The sequence below is a fragment of the Mustela lutreola genome, chromosome 2, assembly GCF_030435805.1.
Source record: "Mustela lutreola isolate mMusLut2 chromosome 2, mMusLut2.pri, whole genome shotgun sequence".
Lineage (NCBI taxonomy): Eukaryota > Metazoa > Chordata > Mammalia > Carnivora > Mustelidae > Mustela > Mustela lutreola.
Genome location: NC_081291.1, coordinates 168,845,845 through 168,869,451, shown reverse-complemented (window position 1 = coordinate 168,869,451; position 23,607 = coordinate 168,845,845). Strand labels below are relative to the sequence as shown.

At 37.1% G+C, this 23,607-nt stretch overlaps 1 protein-coding gene across 1 annotated transcript in view; it reads left to right on the top strand.

The window, feature by feature from the left end:
- Window positions 1-18,904, top strand: part of LOC131825160 (T-cell receptor-associated transmembrane adapter 1) — a 38,509-nt gene extending 19,605 nt beyond the window's left edge. Inside the window, exons 3-6 of the mRNA XM_059164203.1 lie at window positions 3,857-3,893; window positions 10,638-10,699; window positions 12,983-13,071; window positions 16,580-18,904. Of these exons, the coding sequence (XP_059020186.1) occupies window positions 3,857-3,893; window positions 10,638-10,699; window positions 12,983-13,071; window positions 16,580-16,837 (446 nt within the window). The 3' untranslated portion in view covers window positions 16,838-18,904. The remainder of the gene's footprint in view (window positions 1-3,856; window positions 3,894-10,637; window positions 10,700-12,982; window positions 13,072-16,579) is intronic.
- The last annotated feature ends 4,703 nt before the right edge of the window (window positions 18,905-23,607 follow it).

Here is a 23,607-nt window from a genome sequence, read left to right as displayed (position 1 = left end):
TTTGCTATTCAATGTCACGTTGAATAATACACAGTCAAAATATAATAATTATCATAATATACACATCCATTGATTTCAATATCTAAGAAAATTTATTAATGAACAGATACAGACTTCTTCATAATATTGATCTTAATTATTAAAATTGTGCTCTAAATTCCCCCTATTTTCTCTCAATAATTCATTAGGAATCTATTGCTTTTCATTAAAAAGATTCTTAAAACTATTTTTTTCAAGTTTGAATGTAAATATTTAATTTTTTTAAATTTAATTTTATTTTTTTTCAGTGTTCCAAAATTCACTGTTTATGCACCTCACCCAGTGCTCCATGTAATATGTGCCCTCCTTAATACCACCACCAGGCTCACCCAACCCCCAACACCTCTCTCCTCCAAAACCCTGTTTCTCAGTCCACAGTCTCTCATTGTTTGTCTCCCTCTCCGATTTCCCCCACCTCACTTCTCTCCCTCTCCCAGTGTCCTCTGTGTTATTCCTTATGCTCCACAAGTAAGTAAAACCATATGATAATTGATTCTCTTTGCTTGACTTATTTCATTCAGCATAATCTCTTCCAGTCCCGTCCATGTTGATATAAAATTTGGGTATTCATCCTTTCTGATGGAGGCATAATACTCCATTATATATATGGACCGTATCTTCTTTATCCATTCATCCATAAAATCTATCTATGAGAAACCTACAGCAAATATCATCCTTAATGGAGAAAAACAGACAGCCTTCCCTTTGAGATCAGGAATACAACAGGGATGTCCACTCTCACCACTGTTATTTGACATGTATTAGAATCCTAGCAACAGGAATCAGACAACAAAAAGAAAAGAAAAGGTATTCTAATTGGCAAAGAAGAAGTCAAACTCTCTCTCTTCGCAGATGACATGATACTTTATATGGAAAACCCAGAAGACCCCACCCCCAAACTACTAGAACTCATACAGTAATTCAGTAATGTGGCAGGATACAAAAATCAATGTACAGAAATCAGTTGCTTTCTTACACACCAACGATGAAAATATAGAAAGGGAAGTTAGAAAATAGATTCCATTTACTATAGCACCAAAAACCATAAGATACCTGAGAAGATACCTGGGAATACACCTAACCAAAGAGGTAAAGGATCTGTACTGGAGGAACTATAGAACACTCATGAAAGAAATTGAAGAAGATACAAAAAGATGGAAAACATTCCATGCTCATGGATCAAAAGAATAAACATTGTTAAAATGACTATACTGACTAGAGCCACCTATACTTTCAATGCCATCCCAATCAAAATTCCACTGGCATTTTTCAAAGTCCTGAAACAAACAATCCTAAAATTTTTGTGGAACCAGAAGAGACCATGAATTGCTAAGGGAATGTTGCAAAAGAAAAACAAAGCTGGGGGCATCACGTTGCCTGATTTCAAGCCTTACTACAAAACTATGATCACCAAGACAACATGGTACTGGCAGAGAAACAGACACATAGATCAGTGGAACAGAGTAGACAGCCAAGATATGGACCCTCAACTCTATGGTCAAATAATCTTTGACAAAGCAGGAAAAACTATCCAGTGGAAAGAAGACAGTCTCTTTGATAAATGCTGCTGGGAAAATTGGACAGCTATGTGTAGAAGAATGAAACTCAGCCATTCTCTTACACCATACACAAAGATAAACTCAAAATGGATAAAAGACCTCAATGTGAGGCAGGAATCTATCAAAATCCTAGAGGAGAACATAGGCAGTAACCTCTTCAACATCGGCCACTTTAAGACATGTCTCCAAAGGCAAAGGAAACAAAAGCGAAAATGAACTTTTGGGACTTCATCAAGATCAAAAGTTTTTGCACAGCAAAGGAAACAGTCAACAAAACAAAGAGGCAACCCATGGAATGGGAGAAAATATTTGCAAATGACAGTACAGACAAAGGGCTGATATCCAAGATCTATAAAGAACTCCTCCAACTCAACATGCACAAAGCAGATAATAACATCAAAAATGAATAAAAATATTTAATTTGAAGGAAGAATACTTTCTTTCTTTTTTTTTTTTTTAATTTGACAGAGAGAGAGAGATCACAAGTAGAGAGCCAGGCAGAGAGAGGGGGGAAGCAGGCTCCCTGCTGAGCAGAGAGCCCCATGTGGGGCTCGATCCCAGGACCCTGAGATCATGACCTGAGCCAAAGGCAGAGGCTTAACCCACTGAGCCACCCAGGTGCCCCAGAATACTTTCTTTTACTTGCCTTTGAACCACCAGTTTCAAGGTTCAGCAGTGGGTTACTTTCTGAGACTTGGTACAGAATTTTTTTATGGTTTTATGATCCTACATCAGATCTCTGGTCAGTATGGTTACTTCATATCAGCATACAGTTTCTTTCTTTTTTTTAAAATATTTTATTTATTTATTTGACAGTGAGAGATCACAAGTAGGCAGAGAGGCGGGCAGAGAGAGGAAGGGAAGCAGGCTACTGGCTTAGCAGAAAGCCCGATGTAGGGCCCAATCCCAGGACCCTGAGATCACGACCTGAACCGAAGGCAGCAGCTTAACCCACTGAGCCACCCAGGCGCCCCAGCATACAGTTTCTTTTAAAAGCCACTCAATGTTTTGATTATTTTTAGACTGTGTTCCCAACTTTTTCCAGATCTCTTCTCCCTAGAATTGTCATCTCTTCTTTTTTAATTTATTTATTTTTATTTTTTATTTTTTAATTTTTATTTATTTTCAGCATAACAGTATTCATTATTTTTTCACCACACCCAGTGCTCCATGCAATCTGTGCCCTCTATAATACCCACCACCTGGTACCCCAACCTCCCACCCCCCTGCCACTTCAAACCCCTCAGATTGTTTTCCAGAGTCCATAGTCTCTCATGGTTCACCTCCCCTTCCAATTTCCTCCAACTCCTTTCTCCTCTCTAACTCCCCATGTCCTCCATGCTATTTGTTATGCTCCACAAATAAGTGAAACCATATGATAATTGACTCTCTCTGCTTGACTTATTTCACTCAGCATAATCTCTTCCAGTCCCGTCCATGTTGCTACAAAAGTTGGGTATTCATCCTTTCTGATGGAGGCATAATACTCCATAGTGTATATGGACCACATCTTCCTTATCCATTCGTCTGTTGAAGGGCATCTTCATTCTTTCCACAGTTTGGCGACCGTGGCCATTGCTGCTATAAACATTGGGGTACAGATGGCCCTTCTTTTCACGACATCTGTATCTTTGGGGTCAACTCTTCTTACCTCTATTTGCCATGTAGATGAGATAAAATCACAACCAGAGAAACATCCCGAACATAATTTTCATGTTGTTGTTCACATGACAAGAAGTGTTAACAGACACTTCAAATATAAATAAGTAAGCCTTTTAGGATTTGTTTCATTTTGTGTTTTTGTTTTCATTCATCTGTTTGTTTTGGGTAAGGAAGAAAAGCTTATTCAAATCAGCAAGAGCAGAGAGGGAAATCTGACTGAAGGAAACAGAGGTGTTCCATGAAGTGTGAAGGCAGAAAGGACAGTATGCCCCACTCATGATGGACCGTCCCACAGAAAAGGCACTAGTAGAGTTCCCCATGTTTATAGCTTGGTTTTTTCCTCCCACAAAATGGCCACACATCCAGGCCCTACGTCACCTCTAAGCTGCGTTTGTGTTTCCATCTCAAATTACCAAGAGAGAATATATATGATCGGGCCAAATCAAAGAAGATATTTATGTCTGGTGGTGGTGGCTAAGTGCCTTGATTTGAGATATCAGCTGACTCTGAAGCTAAGCTCTCCTCACAACATTCTCTAAAAGATTTAAATGTATGGCAATATTTCTTTTAACTTGACTATTTTCAATATCTTTCAGATAACATGTACAGGTACCCTGAAGACTACATTCCCAGGTATGTAGAAATAAGTTATGTATTATGATTCCCAAGTAATAAGGGGGCATAACAAATGTTATATTACTTATAAGTTTGGCTCAGGGATGTCACGTTTGGGTAAAAATAAAATTAAAAGTGAGCTTTAATTTCTGTTATTTCTCTCTGAAGATCAAAAGCTATAATGTTATTATCTTCCTTAGTGACTTACTAATCCTGAGTCAGTAAGAGAGCTGGTTAAGGGACAAAATGAGACTCTAACCTAGTATCTACAGAATTCTTGTCAATACCAGATGGATATATCCTAGATTATGAATCAGATCAAATTGTAAGAATGTAGTCTAATTATACATGGAATTGTGGGGCCCTTAAGAAGCCAGATTAGAAAAGAAGTGTGGCAAAACCTAATGAAATTTAAGATATATATATACATACATACTTAGATAAGGATGCTTTGTGCTATGCTGCTGTTAAGATTAATGTCAACCAATGGGGAAATGTAATTAATCAACCCTAAAATAATATATGGATACAGATATAGTGTATTCTCTTTAATACCTGTTAACTGAATTACAGAGAAATTTATATGACTTTTTTTTTTAACAAAAGAAGGTTTATGGCATAAATCATAGCAAAGAATTTTCATTTTATTTCACAGTATATTCTGACCCAAATGTGTTATTAGATTTGAGATTTCTCCTTTAGGATGAAAACACATCTAAATATAGAGAATTTCCTAGAGGACTCTTCAAGACCTTTCTGAAATGGTAGGCTAAAAGGCAGAAAGGTCTTTCACAAACACAGAGCTTTCTCACTGGGTAGGATAAGATTATAAGCTTTCTGTTAGCCTCTAAAAGGTCTTTTTAAAATTTTTCTCCATGTGGAAATATCTCTGACAGATTCAGGATGTAGGCTTCAGGCAGATTCACACAAAAAAGAAAATCTTTATTTTTGCGATGTATCATTGCATTCTATAACAAGATAATCTTCAATGCATTATCTCATATCAAGAGAGATTTGCTGATTTGGTTAAAACAAACAACATGACAAAGAAAATCCTCTATGGATTTTCCATGTAGAAGTTAATCTCTTGGACAATTGATTTGATACTTGTTATTTGAAAGGCAATTAAGATGCAATGTGATAGAAAGTCTAGTGATTTGATCAATCTGCTAAAGATTGGGTTGGTACTCTTGGGTTGGAATGGCAAGAGTCAGGAGGGAAAATTGGTAAAATACCCATCTCATAGTAAGCAGGCTCTTACCTATAGGGCAAGTATGAAAAAGAAATTGGTTCTTCTATAACATTCATTCATTCAATAAGTATTTGTTCAACAAATAGGAGTTGTGCTAGACAAGAGATGCAAAGATGGAAAGATGCAGATTACTAAATCGTGGATTTAGCGATCTGTTATCTATTGTAACCTCAATTTAGGCATAATTTGAATATAAAATGCAGATTTTATCTTTAACAAGAGGCTGGCATGTTAATTATGTATGTACTTCACAGCTTGTCTATTTCTGATTATGTATTTAGAGATCTAAAATCACCTTTGTAGGAAGGACATGGAGACTCTAGGAGATAACAAAGGTGAAACTATTTCCAGCTATTAAAACTTCAACATTAAAACAGCAAGTGGAAATAAAGGCTATTTCTTAAGTAGAAGGTAGAAGTAGAAGTAAAATTAGTGATGCCCCTCAGTTCTTAGGTGGTTTGAGGCTATGGCTCCCCACTGAACCATCTCTCTGCCCCTACTCAACATTGGTTTAGGTAGGAACCCATGCTTCTCTGACCTTATCTTCCTGTTTTCCCAAAACCCTGCCCTTCCTGTGCTGTAGGTCAAAAAATGTGATCACTTGAAGGACAATGTAGCATCTATATGTAACAGAAAATCAGATACATATTCCCTGGGATTTACCCCTGGACCACTTTATTTTTCCTTTAAAAGAAAATTCTAGGGGTGCCTGGGTAGCTCAGGTGGTTAAGCGTCTGCCTTCTCAGATCATGATCCCAGGGTCCTGGGATCAAGCTCCAAGTAGGGCTCCCTGCTCAGCGGGGAGCCTGCTTCTCCCCCTCCCTCTGCCCCTGCTTGTGCTCTCTCTGTCAAATAAATAAAATCTTTTAAAAAATTATTTAAATTTTTTAAAAGATAAGTGTGCACAATGCTGGTCTTTTGATCTGTGTTAGGAGGATAATACAATGGGAATATCATGGATTTGAGATCTAGACAATTCTAGGTTTTAATTAAACTCTTGTAATTACTAGGCTTGTAATCATAGCTAAATGAGCATTGCTGAATTTAAGTTGTATCATCTGAAAAATACAGATTATAATGTAATACTTCCCTTACAAAGCATAATTGATTTAAAAAAAAAAAAAAGATACTGCTTTATCAGATGAAAATTAAAGTCTAAGAAAATTCCTGCCCATTTGTTGTATATTTAGGAAATCAGTTCAGGTTTACGACTACTTTGAATTTATCACGATTCCTCAGAGTTGCTCTCAAAAACCTTAGGACAGATTCCCAGCAGTCTTTACTTGCTCTGTTCCTGGGTGGCACTGAAAGGTGCTTTCATGGCAAGGCATAGCTCAGCCATTCTTCTACCTTAAGATGATTTCTTGGATTTCCGCAGCTCTGCAAGCTCCTTTCACTTCCCCTCTTTACTAATATCCTACGCTAGTGCCCTGGCCCAGATTGCCAGGGTCTCAATTGTCCTCCTCACCTGAGGTTGTTTATGACAAGAGAACTTTTTTGAAGGAAAAAAAAAAAAGATTTTATTTCTTTATTTGAGAGAGAGAGAGCACAAGCAAGGGGATGGACAGAGGGAAAAGGAGAAGCAGACTCCCTACTGAGCAGGAAGCCCTACTCGGAGCTTAATCCCAGGCCCCTGGGATCATGACCTGAGCAGAATGCAGACGCTTAACCAACTGAGCCACCCAGGCGTCCCAACGAAAGAACTACTGTGTAGCCTTCCCAGACTTCTGAGACTTCCAAGTGGGTGCACGGATGAAGCCCTCACTGTTGTCACTGCCATGCTTATGATCAAAATAGCTCCAAGTTTTCCAGCCTTCTCTTTTTTTTAATGTACAAGCTCCATCCCCGTGTGACTGCAAGATGTCCAGTCCCTTCTTAAGTATTGTTTCTTAAGAAACCTTGAGAAGTACAGATAGGTTCTAAATTGTCCAAATTGCCCAATTGTTCCAAACTGATAGGTTTCAGTTGTCTTTTTGTTGCTCCTAGTTCTGTTTCACTGCTCTCAGCGTCTTTGCCTTTGTCTTTAGAATTCTTCGTGCTGGGAGATATTGCTAGTCTCCTTTCCACAAAACCTTGGAAAAAACTCTTCTTTTTAAGTACTCCAAAGCACTGGCAATATAAGTGCCTTGTGTTTTATAGACTTTATAAAGAAGTGGATATACTAGAAGAAAACTGGAACACTGATAAAGAGAATAAAGATTTAGTATTAAGTAGTATTTGGTATCATGGCTCTGAGAGTCCATTAAGCATCCCTCACAGGGAACACCACTGGGTTCACTTCTTAGTTTCCAACCATACAAAGCCAGTGCTGAGGTTTATACTCTTTCCCAGGACCAGAGGTCTGTATTTGGCCCTCTCACCCCAGGTTCAAGACACCTATACCCATGGTATGGTCCCTGCCAAAGAAAGCAAAAATTCAGTGAGCATGTACTCAGTGACACGTCCCACCAGCAACCTTCCCTTTTCTCTCCTGCATTATTGCTATTGTCCCTTTTTTATTATTCTCATCAATATGTAAGAGTGTCGTTTCACACCTTAAAGAAAGAAGGAGAGAAGGAAAAGGAGAGGAAAGAAAGGAAAAAAGAAAGCTTTCTTGATATTAGATTTCCTACACCTACCTCTCCTTTGCTCTGTACCCTTTATAGTAAAACATGAAAGTTCCATCTACATTCTGTCCATATTTGCTGGCTTCTTCTCTTCTCTTTTTTCTTGAACCTACTCTATAAAATTTTGTGCCTTCATTAATCTGCCAGCTCAGCTCTTGTCAAGGTCACCAGTGAAATCCACATGGCCAAATCTTAGTGTTTTCCTATGCAGTCCATCTGTAGCATTTGACACATCGACACTCTCTTCTTGAAACACTTCTCCAGGCTCTGGGTCCTCTCATCTCTAGTTTTCCTCCTCAACAGTGGTTCCTTGCCCTTTGCTGATTTCTGAACCTTTGACATCAGAGTGCCCAGGGCTCACCTAAAGAACCTCTTCTCTATATATACTCATTCCAGAATGTAGTTTTGTCTTTCCCTATGGCTTTAACTAGCACTTATATGCCAATGGAGCCCAAACACATATATCTGCCAATTTAAAGAAATACCTATTAAGAAAATCAAGGTAACATCAAAATCAATTTTTAACAGACCCCTCAGCTTGATTTTTCTTCAATCTTACAGCTTTCCAGCCCCTTAAAATAGTTTTATTTTATAGAAATGTCTTTCATTTTTCTTTGAATATTGGAACCCTACATTTATAATATAGAATTTCAGAATTGAAAGGAACAAAAGTGATTAAATAGTTTAATAAAATTGTTTTATAAATAAGGAAATTGAAACTCACAATTTATGTCCAAAGTCAATCAGATAGAAGTAATGATTTTTTTAAAAAATGAATTTACCTATTTAAACCTATTTAATCTACTTAGATAATGAAGTATTTAAGAGTTCACAATAAAATAATGATGAATTAAAAACTTTAAAAATAGGGACTAAGGAAAATATACATAAAAGTAGAAAATAGTAAAAGATACAGTTAATATTATTTTAAGTTTTGGAGTGTCAGCAATTGTGCTTATTGGTCAGAGGGCCATTTCAGACATGTTCAGAGCAATGCACTCACCTCTGGGATGTGGGCTTATTTATTAATCTATTTTTGATAGTAACTAATCTTCTACATAAAACACTACCAAACATTGTGCTTAAAGTTTATTAGATATTTGCAATAGGCTGGAGCTATTTGGCATTGCTAAGTAAAAATATATTTTTTAATTTGTTGGTTAGGCAACTGTTCTTTTATAATACTTTATTTGGGATGATTAATCATTTTTGAGACCTGTCTGTAGACACAGGGCACTGCATTATAAATCACATCTTATTTTCATTCATAGGGAATGAAGTGATATTCATTTTTTGGACATGATTTATCATTTGCAGGTTGTATCTGCTATCTATGTGAGCTAGGAAAATGGATGGATTGTCTTATTAAAAATTCTTCACATTTTGCTCTTATATTCTCAGCATAGCCAGAGAAAAACCATGAACAGGGACCATTCCATATTCCAATATTAAGCTGTACTGAATTACTGATGAAAGGAAAGGTTACAGATGAGTTCCTTTGTTATCAGATAAGAGAAATACATGCCAGCATCTGGACTTTTCAAGCCATTTCATACAAGTATCATTTGATCTGTTTTTTTAAGGACACCTACTTACTATTTACATATACTTTGTCCTCTTTCAGAAGCATAGGGAGTACGATAGGTGTTATGCCTTGAGATCAGTGTTCTTTTTTCTTTTCATGCAATTCCCTCCAGCTCTTGATGATCTGTAATCTCAAAGTTAAAGCAGTTGCTACTATTTTATGAAATGCTACTCTCACTGCCTCATATGTTCCTCTGTTCCCAGCCTGCCATTGTGAAGGCTGGTCACCAGGGCCATTGCCATTGTGTGGTGGCTATGATAGGATGTCCACTCTAATCCTAAATGAATTTCTCAGATGAAGGTGTAAGGAAATTTAATCAAACATCAAGAGCAAATAGTATTCAGGGCTTTTGGACTAGACTTGCATTATAATCCTAGCTCTGATAGTCACTGTCTTTGTCTTTGGACAGTTTAACTCTAGGAGCTGCAGATTCTTTACAGGCACAGTGGGAATTTAAAAACAAAGTATCTCAGAGTTGTTCTGTGTGCTGAATGAGCACTGGCATAAAGTAGAGCTTTCAGAATTGTTACTTATTGCTGGCGTTACACATAATGCCGGGGAAAATATGTTAATCTATCTGACTCTCAGACTTCCCACCTATGAAGTGGGAAATAATATTTTTGCGGAATTTCCCTAGGACTTTGGTATAATGTATATGAAACATTTAGCATAGTATCTGGGTGTAATAGGTGATCAATCATTTTACAACATCTGGACGTCTGCCAAGCTGAGTCTATAGTATCTCTCTGGCCTTGTATTTTTTAAGCATCATTGTCAGTTAGTATTTAGATAGGAAACATAGTTTTAGGGGATTATTTGGAACGATACTCTGGGCAAGTAAACTGGCAGCACAGCACAATGTACGGTTGAGAGTACAGATAACCTCAGTTCTAGTCCCACTTCTGCGGCTTACTAGCCTTCCGACCTTCAAATTATATGACTTCTCTGTGCCTCAAATTTATATGTATATAATGAGAATGTGATAGTGCCTGTCTGGTCAGATTGTTGCTAGAATGGTATAAATGAATATAGAAAATGAAGGTCAAGTAGCATCTGACAAACATAAATGCTAAATAAGTATTTGCTATTGTTATTTCCTGAAAAATCCAAAAACACCTGTTCAAATGTATGCACACACACACATGCACGTAGGAATTCATGCACTTTTTCATCCATTCACTTGTACATGAACATATCTACCTTGGTTGGCTGAGGATAAACAAGAACATGCAATCATATATTGAATTTAGCTGAGAAATTAGTTAAGAACTATGTGTAAAGAGGATTATAATAAGATAAATTATCTTTCATTGTTATAGGGAGGATGAATATTATATTGAAGACACACCAATTTATGGTAACTTAGATGACATAGTCCCAGGTAAGTTTTATTTTTCCCGAAATTATATTTATCTATAAATTAATATCCCTCCCCTTAATTCCACATCATTTGAGATAGCTTATTTCTGGTTGTAATCACATTTAAATATCCCAATGGCAATCATAGATTCAATAATGTTTAGTATATTATTTAGTATACACTTCCAAAACTGCATATTATAAATTGTATTGCAACATCCTGTCTTTCTATAGTCTCCTGATTTTACTGTAGTAGAAATGTGAATACAGAAGACTATCACCATGAATTTTGACACACACAATTCTATGAAATAAAGCTATTTCTAGAATAGAAAATGGCTCAGGGAAACAGAGTCCTGTGCGCTGTCTACAAAAGCAAATCTATAATGAATAATCTGGAACAAGGAGCATGTTCTCTGGTTCCCCTTGTTTTAACTGCTCCTGTTAAGCAAAGAACCTAGGGCTACATTGATGGCAAGTGGGTAAAGAGAAGAGCTAAATCACCACTGACTAGGTTATACATTTTTTTATTCTTAGGTAACAAGTACTTTTCAATTCCCAGCATCCCTGATTACTTGAAACATCCCAACCACCCCAAACAAAATGCCACTCAATTCCTTAAGGCAGACAATCATGATCTGATCCCAGAGCTCTGATGAGAGAAGCCATGAGGCTAAATGCTAACATTTAACCCCATTCAGCCTTGCACTCTCAAGCCCTTCAATTCATTCATGAATTGGGGGTTAACCGAGATTTCCAGAAACGGACTAAACTATCTGAAACTCTGTATAGCAAATCCAAGCTATATAAATCTCTGAATATGCAATTCTCCTAAAGTTAGGAATAACTAAAGGATTCAAAATTTTATTTAATTTTTAAAAATGTATTTAATCTTTGTCTTCCCCTTCCTTTTATTTATTTTTTTTAAAGATTTTATTTATTTTATTTGACAGAGATTACAAGTAGGCAGAGAGGCAGGCAGAGAGAAAGAGAGAGAAGAGGAAGCAGGCTCCCTGCTGAGCAGAGAGCCCAATGCGGGACTCGATCCCAGGACCCTGAGATCATGACCTGAGCCGAAGGCAGTGGCTTAACCCACTGAGCCACCCAGGCGCCCTTCCCCTTTCTTTTAAAGTATCTTCTAATCTCTGTGCTCTGAGAAATCAGAACTATTTTTTAGGACTATCTTGTTAAAAATATTTTGCCCTCCCGCTTCACCCTGCAGAATCATTGTCCCCACCTGTAATATCTGAGATTTCAATTCTTCTCTACTCTGGTGGTGCAAAGCCCACCATATCTACAATTTCAGTATCTAAAGGGGTATTGGTGCCACCCCACACATTCTGATTCAGTAATGTTTAGGAATAGGGTTTAGGAATTTACTAGTTGACAAACTTCCAGGCAAGTGTAATGCACATTTTCCATGGACCATACTTTGAGAAACATCACTCTGCATTAATTTTCAGAAGGGGTTGAATGATTGATTATAAGATAACTTGCACTATAGTGAATATATCTTTTTTCCTATAGGATCAAATCAGTGCAATCCACATTTCTGCCAGGTCACTGGCAGAATGGCCAATCCATGGCCATCCTACAAGTCACTTTCTCTCTATCTTCTCCCTTTCAAACACACATATGTGGAGGAAGAAAGGGATGGATGGTTTAATAAGCATGTTCCCACAGGATGAAATGACTTCAGGTCTGCTGGCTATTGGACACTGCACAAAAACCATAAATACTTAGGACCAGCATTACAGAGCTCCAGACCCCCCAAAACAGCCTGTCTGTGCTGTCACTGATTTATGAAACAAAAAAACAGGATCTAAACATTCTTTTTAAAAAAGAGAGATGTTTAAATGTCTCTGAGTAAAACCTCTTGCTCATGGGGAAAATAACCAAATTGCAATCATCTGTGCATGTGCACTGCACTCGGCCGCCATGACCTTTTGCAATCACACACAAATATAAGCAAACACATGGGATCTCTATATCATTCAAATGGAAACTAAAGTTGAGCCCATCATGTCCTACAATGGCATAAATTAATATGATAATAGTCTTTATCCCTAGTGACCTTCTTTTGTCTTATTATTAACTCTCTGGGGTAAAAGACTTCTTCACATTCTGATCTGCAGAAAATGGTTTGTGCTTCTTCACTTTTTTGCATCTCCACAAAAAAAGACAAGTCGAATGATTCTTGGGGGTTTCACATGTACAGCTAAGTATGGTTTGGGTCATGTATTTTTATTTGTGCCAGCATTTTTTTATTTTTCCATTGTAAATCATGATCTTTTAAACCCCCAAGAACCAGTGGATGAAAATTGTTATGAACAAATGAAGGCTCGACCAGAGAGATGTACAAATAAACTGCAAGAAGTGACCCCGCCTGCACAGGTGAGTTTTGTTTTCTGTATTAAGGGTCAAGCTCAGCCTAGATCACAGTGTGGCTGCATATTTCAAGAATCTAAGAGCAGCACATTGTGATTTGTATCTGAAGCTGTCTGTGATTTTACAGACCAATTCAGTGTCAAGTTCTGGGACCCAAGCTCTAAAGGGAACCTCAAAGGCAAATAAAGAGTACTCAGAACCACACTCAAAAAGTCCAAAGTGTATACCATCACAAAGGCAATAGGTTAAAGGGAAAAAGTAGATTTTCTTCTTAATCAACTAAGCGTTTTCTTTCAGATTGAAAAAAAAAATTGGGTATATCACAAAGATAAACATGAAATTTTACACTTATATAATGCTCATAAGACCTAGGTATTGGAATTTATGGGGGCAGGGGAAGAAGGGGAGAGGGAGGGAGAGAGAAAAAAAGAGAGAGGGAATGGGAGGGAGTGAGGAAGAGGGAGGCAGAGACAGAGACAGTGCTTTAGTTAAAAGATAAATTAACTAGATATAAAAGACCATATTCCTATTTTATAAGGCAACTGAGTATAAACTTTAACACAAGCTCCATGGCTATGGGCTAATGGCAAGAGATTTTCACATATCTTATGTAGGGTTAGGGAGGACATACATGTAAGCAGAAATATATGAATACTCTAGAAGAAATGGATAGTTTTTCCTTTTCCTACCACAATCAGTTCAACTTCCTTAGACAGAGCACTGATTTTACCAGAAACCATTCATAATTTTTCATATGCATGCTGTTGACATGTTACAAATTTCTGTTAAAAGAGTTCTTTTTTCTTTCCCTTCTGGAGCTTGTCCCCTCAGTTATGTGTTCTCTTGCTACTCCCTAGAAATAGTCAGAGGGCCCGCCAGCATTTCCTACATGGTCATTATGTGTCAGGCCTTGTCATATGTGTTTTACATGTATTATCGCCTTGAGTTTTATAAGGGAAACAGCATTATTTCTCCCATTTGACAGAGGCTTGAGAAGGGTGAAAAACTTACCCTAAAGAACTCAGGTACTAAGTAGATAGAGAATCTAAACTTAGTCCTGCCTAACAGAAAAAATTCTCCTCCATAAGATGGGCCACATCTTGAAAACTTCCCACTAAGATAGAATTTGTCTCTTTTCCTCTATATGAATCCACCAAGAAATCAGAATTCTTGAAGTTTTTAAGAAACCAAGATGTGGTAAGGTTTAAACAGACTATGAAGTCACTTTCTGATGCACAAATCTGTCATCTGATGGCCCATTAATGGCAAAAAAAATTTTAGATAAAACGTATAAAAGCCTTCTAATACAACGTGCTAAATCCAATATAATAAAGAGAAAACCTCTTAGAGAAAGCTAAAATATAACCACACCATCTGAAATGTAGAGATTCACAGCACCTTAATTTTAAAAGAGCTGAAAATTCATAATAAAAGTTGCTACTTATTACATATGAATTGTGGTGCATCTGGTTTTTACTCAAGTGGAAATTTGCAAAGCTTAAAATGTCTTAAAAGTCTGCTATTTTATAAATTATGTATTTAAAGATACTTCTAAGGATATTACTTTTTATTCTATTACATCCTTCTCACAAATTTAGTTTCACAAATTAAACATAATTTCTTTATATTTGTTCAATTCCATTTTATTAGAATGATCATGATCTTCAAAATCACTACCCAGTTTGCTACTACAAGACTTACTTTGGTCAATTACAAGAGCGCTCTATATTATGCAGAGAACTTTGTGGGTAAAATGTCTGTTTGTTGGAAAAAGAAATCAGCTCCTTGCCCTTTAAAAATGATAGGCACAGTTCAGAAGCTGTAATTTCAATATCTACGTCTACCATCAACTAGGAAGAGTTCATCAGGAAACCTGATTAAGAAAATGAGTCCATAGAGTTCCTGTATCATAAGACAAAGTGAGGGGCACAATTGTGAGCTTATTCCTCTCCTCTTCATGTCCCAGTCTCCCACCAATCTTTTTTTTTTTTTTTAAGATTTTATTTATTTATTTGACAGTGAGAGAGAGAGATCACAAGTAGGCAGAGAGGCAGGCGGAGGGGGGCGGGAAGCAGACTCCCCGCTCAGCAGAGAGCCCCATACAGGACTCAATCCCAGGACCCTGAGATCATGACCTGAGCTGAAGGCAGAGGCTTCACCCACTGAGCCACCCAGGCGCCCCTCTCCCACCAATCTTAACCTTTCCCTCCTATGTCAGAAGTACCCACTCTCCTTTTCCAAGCCAATAACAACTTATGCTTTTGATCATTTCCTCTACTGCTTTCAAGATCTTGCACCTTCAATTAATTGTCTCCATTTTCAATCTTTTCTTTAAAGAATCATTACTATTTACCTACCAATCTGCACAAATCATCCCAATACTTAAAAACAAAAACAAAAACAAAAACAACAAAATTTGACTTCTACCTGTGTTTCTCTCTGATTCTTAAGCTGATTCTTACTTTCCTTAACTGTTTTCATAGATACACATTCTTTTACTCCTGGCTATATTTTTTCCACCCATACACTCAGCTGAAACCACACTCTGGAAGTCACAAGTGACTTGTGTACAATCTGTGATCCTTTCCCAGGACTCACATTCTTTGAATTCTGCAGCACTTGATAAAGTTGACCAACTGTTGACCAAACATACATTATTGGAAATGCTTTTAGTTATAAGTACAGAAATAAAGATCTCTAAGTCCAGCCTAAAATGACCTCAAAGGGAACCTGTAGTCTGGCAGGCAAGAAGAAAATAATGGGGGAAGATGGAAAACTATAATTCTTGCCAGATGCCAGTCACAGAGATGGATATTGTCATCTTGATACTTCTGAATCTTTGTACTTTATACTTCTAAATCTCAAGAAATGTAGAAAAAGTGGGGACTCTTGTGGGTATCATCAAATTACCAGTTATTAAACATATGCAAAGTAGATTTTGAGATTCATTTAATTCCTTCCTATTATGCTTGTTCTGGTTTAACAAATTTAGTATTGTCACTTGATGAAAGCAACACAGGGCAAGAGGTACCTAAGGTGAAGGCAGGGGGAGAGTCTTGTGAGAGTCCATCTAAATGCTTGTGCATGGGAAGCCTGGGTGGCTCAGTTGGTTAAGTGTCTACCTTTAGCTCAGGTCATGATCCCGGGGCCCTGGGATCAAGTCCTACGTCGGGCTCCTGCCTGATGCACAAGGAGGGAATCTGCTGTGTGTGCACACTCTCTCTGACAAATAAGTAAATACATAAATAAAATTGTTTAAAAAATCAAATATTCATGTATATTTTGTGTATAAGAAACAAATAAAAATACACAACAAAAGTTTAATCTAAGCATTTTTATACTCAAAAGTCTTGGTGGACTATTGTTTTTTGTTGTCATCCTACCTGACCAATTTGGCAAAACAAGGTAGTCAAAGCCCAGAACACAGCTGCTTGTTTTTCACAGATCTTAGAAATTCCCAGCAGTCGTCCAAGAACAAGATAACATTAAAAAATGAACATGACTTTCTTTTTAGGCAACCGAGGAAGGACAGATGCTCTATGCCTCACTGGATCACAGCTGTGGGGGGAAGAGCGGGATGCCCAAGAAGGAGAACAGGAATTTGTTAGACAGAGATGAAGATGGGCAGTTACACGCAGGGGATGCCAGCCTTTCCAAGATCACTTCGGTAGACAATTTCCCACTTGAGAGCCAGGAAATAGAGGAAAATGTTCATGATGATCCCATCCGATTGTTTGGATTGATCCGTGCGAAGAAAGAATCTATAAACTAGATGGACTGTGATCGAGCTCAATAATCCAGCTCTCACTGGAGATGTGAAAGCCAACAAAATCCGTATACGACACGACATGATTTGGAAGGGTGTCGATCTACATCATTTGTTAGTGAGATGGTGGATGACCTCTTATCCAGAGTTTATGTTCTTACACACCAAATGTAATGCCATGAAAATCAGTTATTTGAATTTGCTTAACGAATGCCTAAGTCGTATAATGTAAAAGTCAAGTCTGCACATGGAGCCCAATTATGGAGTTATAACTTCACCAACAACACTGAATACTCAGAGAAATAAAACAAACAAAAACAAATGTTTTAAGCACAAGTATATTCTAGAACACATTGAAAGAAAAATAAAAGCCACCTTTTAAAAAAATATTTCATCCATTTTCATCCATGTAACATCACTTAATTGAAAGAAATTTCTGATTCAAAGACCTGGGACATTAAATACATTCCTACAAGAAGTGCAAGAATCTTCTTAAGAAGAATTGTTCCAAAATGGAAGTATCTTTATTGCTTTTAAAAATTATTATAAAGTTAGTGCATGCTCCCTATAACAATAAACAAATATACAAAAGAAGTTGGATATCACACTAGCCAGAGATAATTACAATGAGCAACTATCCATATATACATGCATACATCAGTTTTCTTTCTTTTTTTCTTTTTTACCAAGAAAAGGGAGTGATTATTTTATACATATTATTTAAACTTTTTCCACTTAATATATTGGAGATTTATTTTGTTTTTTTTTTTACTATAACTAAATACAGTTATACATTATCATTTTAATGCCTGCATAGCATCTCATTGATGACTACATTAGAATTTATTCAAATAATTTGAAAGTACATTTAGCTCATTTCCAAGTTGTTTTTCACTTTTACAAATAATATTGCAGTGAGAATGCATCCCCACCGGTGCTTACACACTTACCTGACTTCTCAAGGCTAAATGCCTAGAAAAAGAACTGTTGCTTTAAAAGGTGTACATAGTGAGTCTCCATTGAATATATTTCTAAAAGGCCAAGAGTTTGGTCAAGTTATGTGTCCAATTTAAATTCCTAAACTGCCCCCCAAAATTAAAAAAAAAAAAAAAACACCTCTCTGTTATTTTTCTATTTGGAATAGGAGTTTAATTGGGTCTCAAGTCATCACTGACCAAGGGAAGTACACATGTGAGCTGTCCTGCCCTCTAACCACAGCCTAGTGGATTTTATTCATTCTTTCTTCAGTTCTTTGTTGAGTTCCTAGTGTAGCAGAGGCACTAAGTTAGAAGTCATGTACAGTGAGGGAAACAGAAGTAAAACAAGGTAGGCCTTGCTCCGATGGAGTTATAAATGGGTAGAAAAGATGAGTATCAGGTTAATAAAGTATCAGTACTAGTAAAAAAATATATAACTAAGAAAATACAAGAATGAGAAATAATGATGGAGAGAAGGGCCTCTCTAAAGAGAAAATTCTAATTCTGAGAACTGAACAATGAGGAGCCACCCATGGAAAGAGAGAGAGGAAGGAAGAGCATGTTGTGGAAGAACTCTGTCCATACTTGGAAGTACCAACTTCTGTCAGTAATTGTTTTCCGTTATGAACTGACATAAAATTAAATGCCAGTGCTAAAGTAAAATCTCTGAAGTTTTCCACAATGCCATGAAAAAAAAATCTAAAAACTCTTAATGTCTAAGAGCACAAGAAAAGAATTGGGTTTCCAATTTTAGAAAAGCATAAAAACATAAGAAATAATAAGTATATATCAACTTTAAATTTTCAAAATATTTGCTATTATACATTTGTGTTACATTTTTATACATACCATGATTTAGTAAAAATAAAGTTTGACTATATTTGGCAGTTACTTTTTCCCATAACTAATCTCATCCTTCACTTGCATTATTTACCTAGCACCTAAAGATATTTGAATTTTTGCCTCTGGTTTATATCATTTGAATTCCACTCAATATTTTGAGTTTTATGTTTCAAATGTACTTGACGACTGATAATTTGGAAGGTTTCTAATGGGAAATCTATATTCCTTAATAAATAAAAGACTATTCAAGTCATCTATTTCCTGTTGAGTGAATGTGTTAGTTTGTATCTTTGGGGGAGTGTGTCCCTCTCATCTAAGTTGTTTAATTTATTAGCATGAAATTGTTAAAAATATTCCCATACTGTCCTTTTAATATCTATAGAATCTGGTGATTTAACTTCTCTTTGATACTGGGGATTTGCTTCTCCCCGCCACCCATCTGTCTAGTTAGAGATTTATCAACTTTTTTCCTTACTCAAAGAACCAGTCACCATTCATATAATCTATTGTTTTTATATTTTCTGTTTCACCAATTTGCCCTCTGATCTATATTATTTCTTCTGTTTATTGTGTTTTCATCTGTTCTTTTTTAGCTTCTCAAGGTAGAAGCTGAGGTCGGTAATGAGACTTTTCTTCTTGTCTAAAATGGACATCTGGTTTCACAAATCTTCCACAAATTTTGATATATTGTGTTGTTATTTTAATTTCAAGTATTTGTAATTTCCCTTTGGTTCCTTCTTTGGCCTATTGGTTGTTTAGAAGTGTGTTATTTAATTTCCAAGTATTTGAAGAGTTTCCAGATCTTTTTTGTTATTGATTTTGAATTTAATTCCATTGTGATAAGAAAGCATATGATTTGAATCCTAAATTTATTGAGCCTTCCTTTAATACCCAGAATACAGTCTATCTTGGTGAATGATGATACGCACTTGAAAAGAATGCATAGTCTATTTTTATTAGATAGAATATTCTATAAATGTCAATTAGGTTAACTTGGTTGATAAAGCTTTTCAAGTCTTCTATATGCTATTTAAAAGGCATTTTTATAGGCAGCATATAGTTTATTTTGATTTTTTTAATCCAATCTGATAATCTATGACATTTAATTGGACTGTTTAGACCACTCTCCTTTAATTCAGTTATTGATACGGTTGGGTTCAAAGCAATACTCTTGATCTCTCTTTTCTATTTGTCTTCTATTTTTCATTCATCCTTTCTATCTTTTTATGACTTCTTCTATATCTTCTCTATATATCTATATATTGATACATGAACAATACAAAAGTTAGAGGCACAACCCCCAACACAGTGAAAAACCAACATAAAACTTTTGACGCCCCCAAAACTTAACCACTAATAGCCTCCTATTGACTGAAAGCTTTACCAATAAATTTAAACAGTCTATTAACATGTATTTTGTATGTTGTGTGTATTACATACTAGATTCTTACAATAAAATAAACCCAAGAAAATATTAAGAAAATTGCAAGAAAGAGAAAATATAGTTACAATACTATACTTTATAAAAAAAAAAAAAAAGTCATATAACCAAACCCATGCAGTTCAAGGGCCAACTATACATTGGTATATTTTTATGACTCTATTTTATCTCCATTGATAGATTATTAGTTAGAAGTTTGTTGTGTCATTTTACTGATTGCTTGGGGTTTATAATAAACATCTTTTTCAAAAAGATTTTATTTCATTATGGAGAGAGAAAGAGATAGCAAGAGAGAGCAGGGAGGAGAAGGAAAAGTAGGCTCCTCATTGGAGAGGGAGACCCACATGGTGCTCCATCCGAGGACTCTGGGATCATGAACCAAAGGCAGAGTCTAAACTGACTGAGCCACACCAGGCACCCCTATGAAAAACACCTTTAGGGAGGAGTCAAGATGGCGGAGAAGTAGCAGGCTGAGACTACTTCAGCTAGCCGGAGATCAGCTAGATAGCTTATCTAAAGATTGCAAACACCTGAAAATCCATCGGCAGATCGAAGAGAAGAAGAACAGCAATTCTGGAAACAGAAAAACAACCACTTTCTGAAAGGTAGGACCGGCGGAGAAGTGAATCCAAAGCGATGGGAAGATAGACTCCGGGGGGAGGGGCCGGCTACCGGCAAGCAGCGTAGCAATGGCGCACAAAATCAGGACTTTAAAAAGTCTGTTCCGCTGAGGGACATCGCTCCAGAGGTAAACCGGGGCGAAGCCCACGCGGGGTCAGCGTGACCTCAGGTCCCGCAGGGTCACAGAAGGATCAGGGGTGTCTGAGTGTTGCAGAGCTTGCGGGTATTGGAACGGGAAAGCCGGCTGCAGAGACAGAGCCGACAGTAAGCTCACAGCTCGGGGTGACCTTGAACCGGTTGCAGGCTCAGTGAGCTCGGAGCGCGGCCGGAGGTCAGGCAGACGGGAGTAACTGGGCGCTGTTCTCTGAGGGTGCACTGAGGAGTGGAGCCCTGGGCTCTCGGCTCCTCCAGGCCGGAGACCAGGAGGCCACCATTTGTATTCCCATCCTCCGGAACTCTAAGAAAAGCGCTCAGGGAACAAAAGCTCCTGAAAGCAAACCCGAGCGGATTACTCAGCCCGGCCCCTGCTAAGGACGGTGCAATTCCACCTGGGGCAAAGACACTTGAGAATCACTACAACAGGCCCCTCCCCCAGAAGATCAACAAGAAATCCAGCCAAGACCAAGTTCACCTACCAAGGAGTGCGGTTTCAATACCAAGGAGAGCAGCAGAATTCCAGAGGAGGAGAAAGCAAAGCACGGACCTCATGGCTTTTTCCCTGTGATTTTTTTTAGTCTTGCAGTTAATTGAATTTTTTTCTTTTTCATTTTTTGTTTTTTTTCTCGCCTTCTGGTAAATTTTTTTTTAACTTTTACCTTTTTCTTTTTTAACATTTTTTAACTAGTTTATCCAATATATATATATTTTCTTTTTAATATTTTTCTTATTTGTTTTCTTTTTTTAAATTCTTTTCTTTTTTCTTTTTTTTTCCCTTTCTTCCTTTTTGAACCTCTTTTTATCCCCTTTTTCCCCCCTCACGATTTAGGATCTCTTCTAATTTGGTTAAAGCATATTTTCCTGGGGTTGTTGCCACCCTTTTTAGTATTTTACTTGCTCCTTCATATACCCTTATCTGGACAAAATGACAAGACGGAAAAATTCACCACAAAAAAAAGAACAAGAGGCAGTACCGAAGGCTAAGGACCTAATCAATACAGACATTGGTATAATGTCAGATCTAGAGTTCAGAATGACAATTCTCAAGGTTCTAGCCGGGCTGGAAAAAGGCATGGAAGATATTAGAGAAACCCTCTCGAGAGATATAAAAGCCCTTTCTGGAGAAATAAAAGAACTAAAATCTAACCAAGTTGAAATCAAAAAAGCTATTAATGAGGTGTAATCAAAAATGGAGGCTCTCACTGCTAGGATAAATGAGGCAGAAGAAAGAATTAGTGATATAGAAGACCAAATGACAGAGAATAAAGAAGCTGAGCAAAAGAGGGACAAACAGCTACTGGACCACGAGGGGAGAATTCGAGAGATAAGTGACACCATAAGATGAAACAACATTAGAATAATTGGGATTCCAGAAGAAGAAGAAAGAGAGAGGGGAGCAGAAGGTATACTAGAGAGAATTATTGGGGAGAATTTCCCCAATATGGCAAAGGGAACGAGCATCAAAATTCAGGAGGTTCAGAGAACGCCCCTCAAAATCAATAAGAATAGGCCCACACCCCGTCACCTATAGTAAAATTTACAAGTCTCAGTGACAAAGAGAAAATCCTGAAAGCAGCCCGGGAAAAGAAGTCTGTAACAAACAATGGCAAAAATATTAGATTGGCAGCTGACTTATCCACAGACACCTGGCAGGCCAGAAAAAGCTGGCATGATATTTTCAGAGCACTAAACGAGAAAAACATGCAGCCAAGAATACTATATCCAGCTAGGCTATCATTGAAAATAGAAGGAGAGATTAAAAGCTTCCAGGACAAACAAAAACTGAAAGAATTTGCAAACACCAAACCAGCTCTATAGGAAATATTGAAAGGGGTCCTCTAAGCAAAGAGAGAGCCTACAAGTGGTAGATCAGAAAGGAACAGAGACCATATACAGTAACAGTCACCTTACAGGCAATACAATGGCACTAAATCCATATCTCTCAATAGTTACCCTGAATGTTAATGGGCTAAATGCCTCTGTCAAAAGACACAGGGTATCAGAATGGATAAAAAAACAAAACCCATCTATATGTTGCCTCCAAGAAACTCATTTTAAGCCCGAAGACACCTCCAGATTTAAAGTGATGAGGTGGAAAAGAATTTACCATGCTAATGGACATCAGAAGCAAGCAGGAGTGGCAATCCTTATATCAGATCAATTAGATTTTAAGCCAAAGACTATAATAAGAGTGAGGAAGGACACTATATCATACTCAAAGGGTCTGTCCAACAAGAAGATTTAAAATTTTAAATATCTATGCCCCCAACGTGGGAGCAGCCAACTATATAAACCAATTAATAACAAAATCAAAGAAACACATCAACAATAATACAATAATAGTAGGGGACTTTAACACTCCCCTCACTGAAATGGACAGATCATCCAAGCAAAAGATCAGCAAGGAAATAAAGGCCTTAAATGACACACTGGACCAGATGGACATCACAGATATATACAGAACATTTCATCCCAAAGCAACAGAATACACATTCTTCTCTAATGCACATGGAACATTCTCCAGAATAGATCACATCCTCGGTCCTAACTCAGGACTCAACCGGTATCAAAAGATTGGGATCATTCCCTGCATATTTTCAGACCACAATGCTCTAAAGCTAGAACTCAACCACAAAAGGAAGTTTGAAAAGAACCCAAATACATGGAGACTAAACAGCATCCTTCTAAAGAATGAATGGGTCAACCGGTAAATTAAAGAAGAATTGAAAAAAATCATG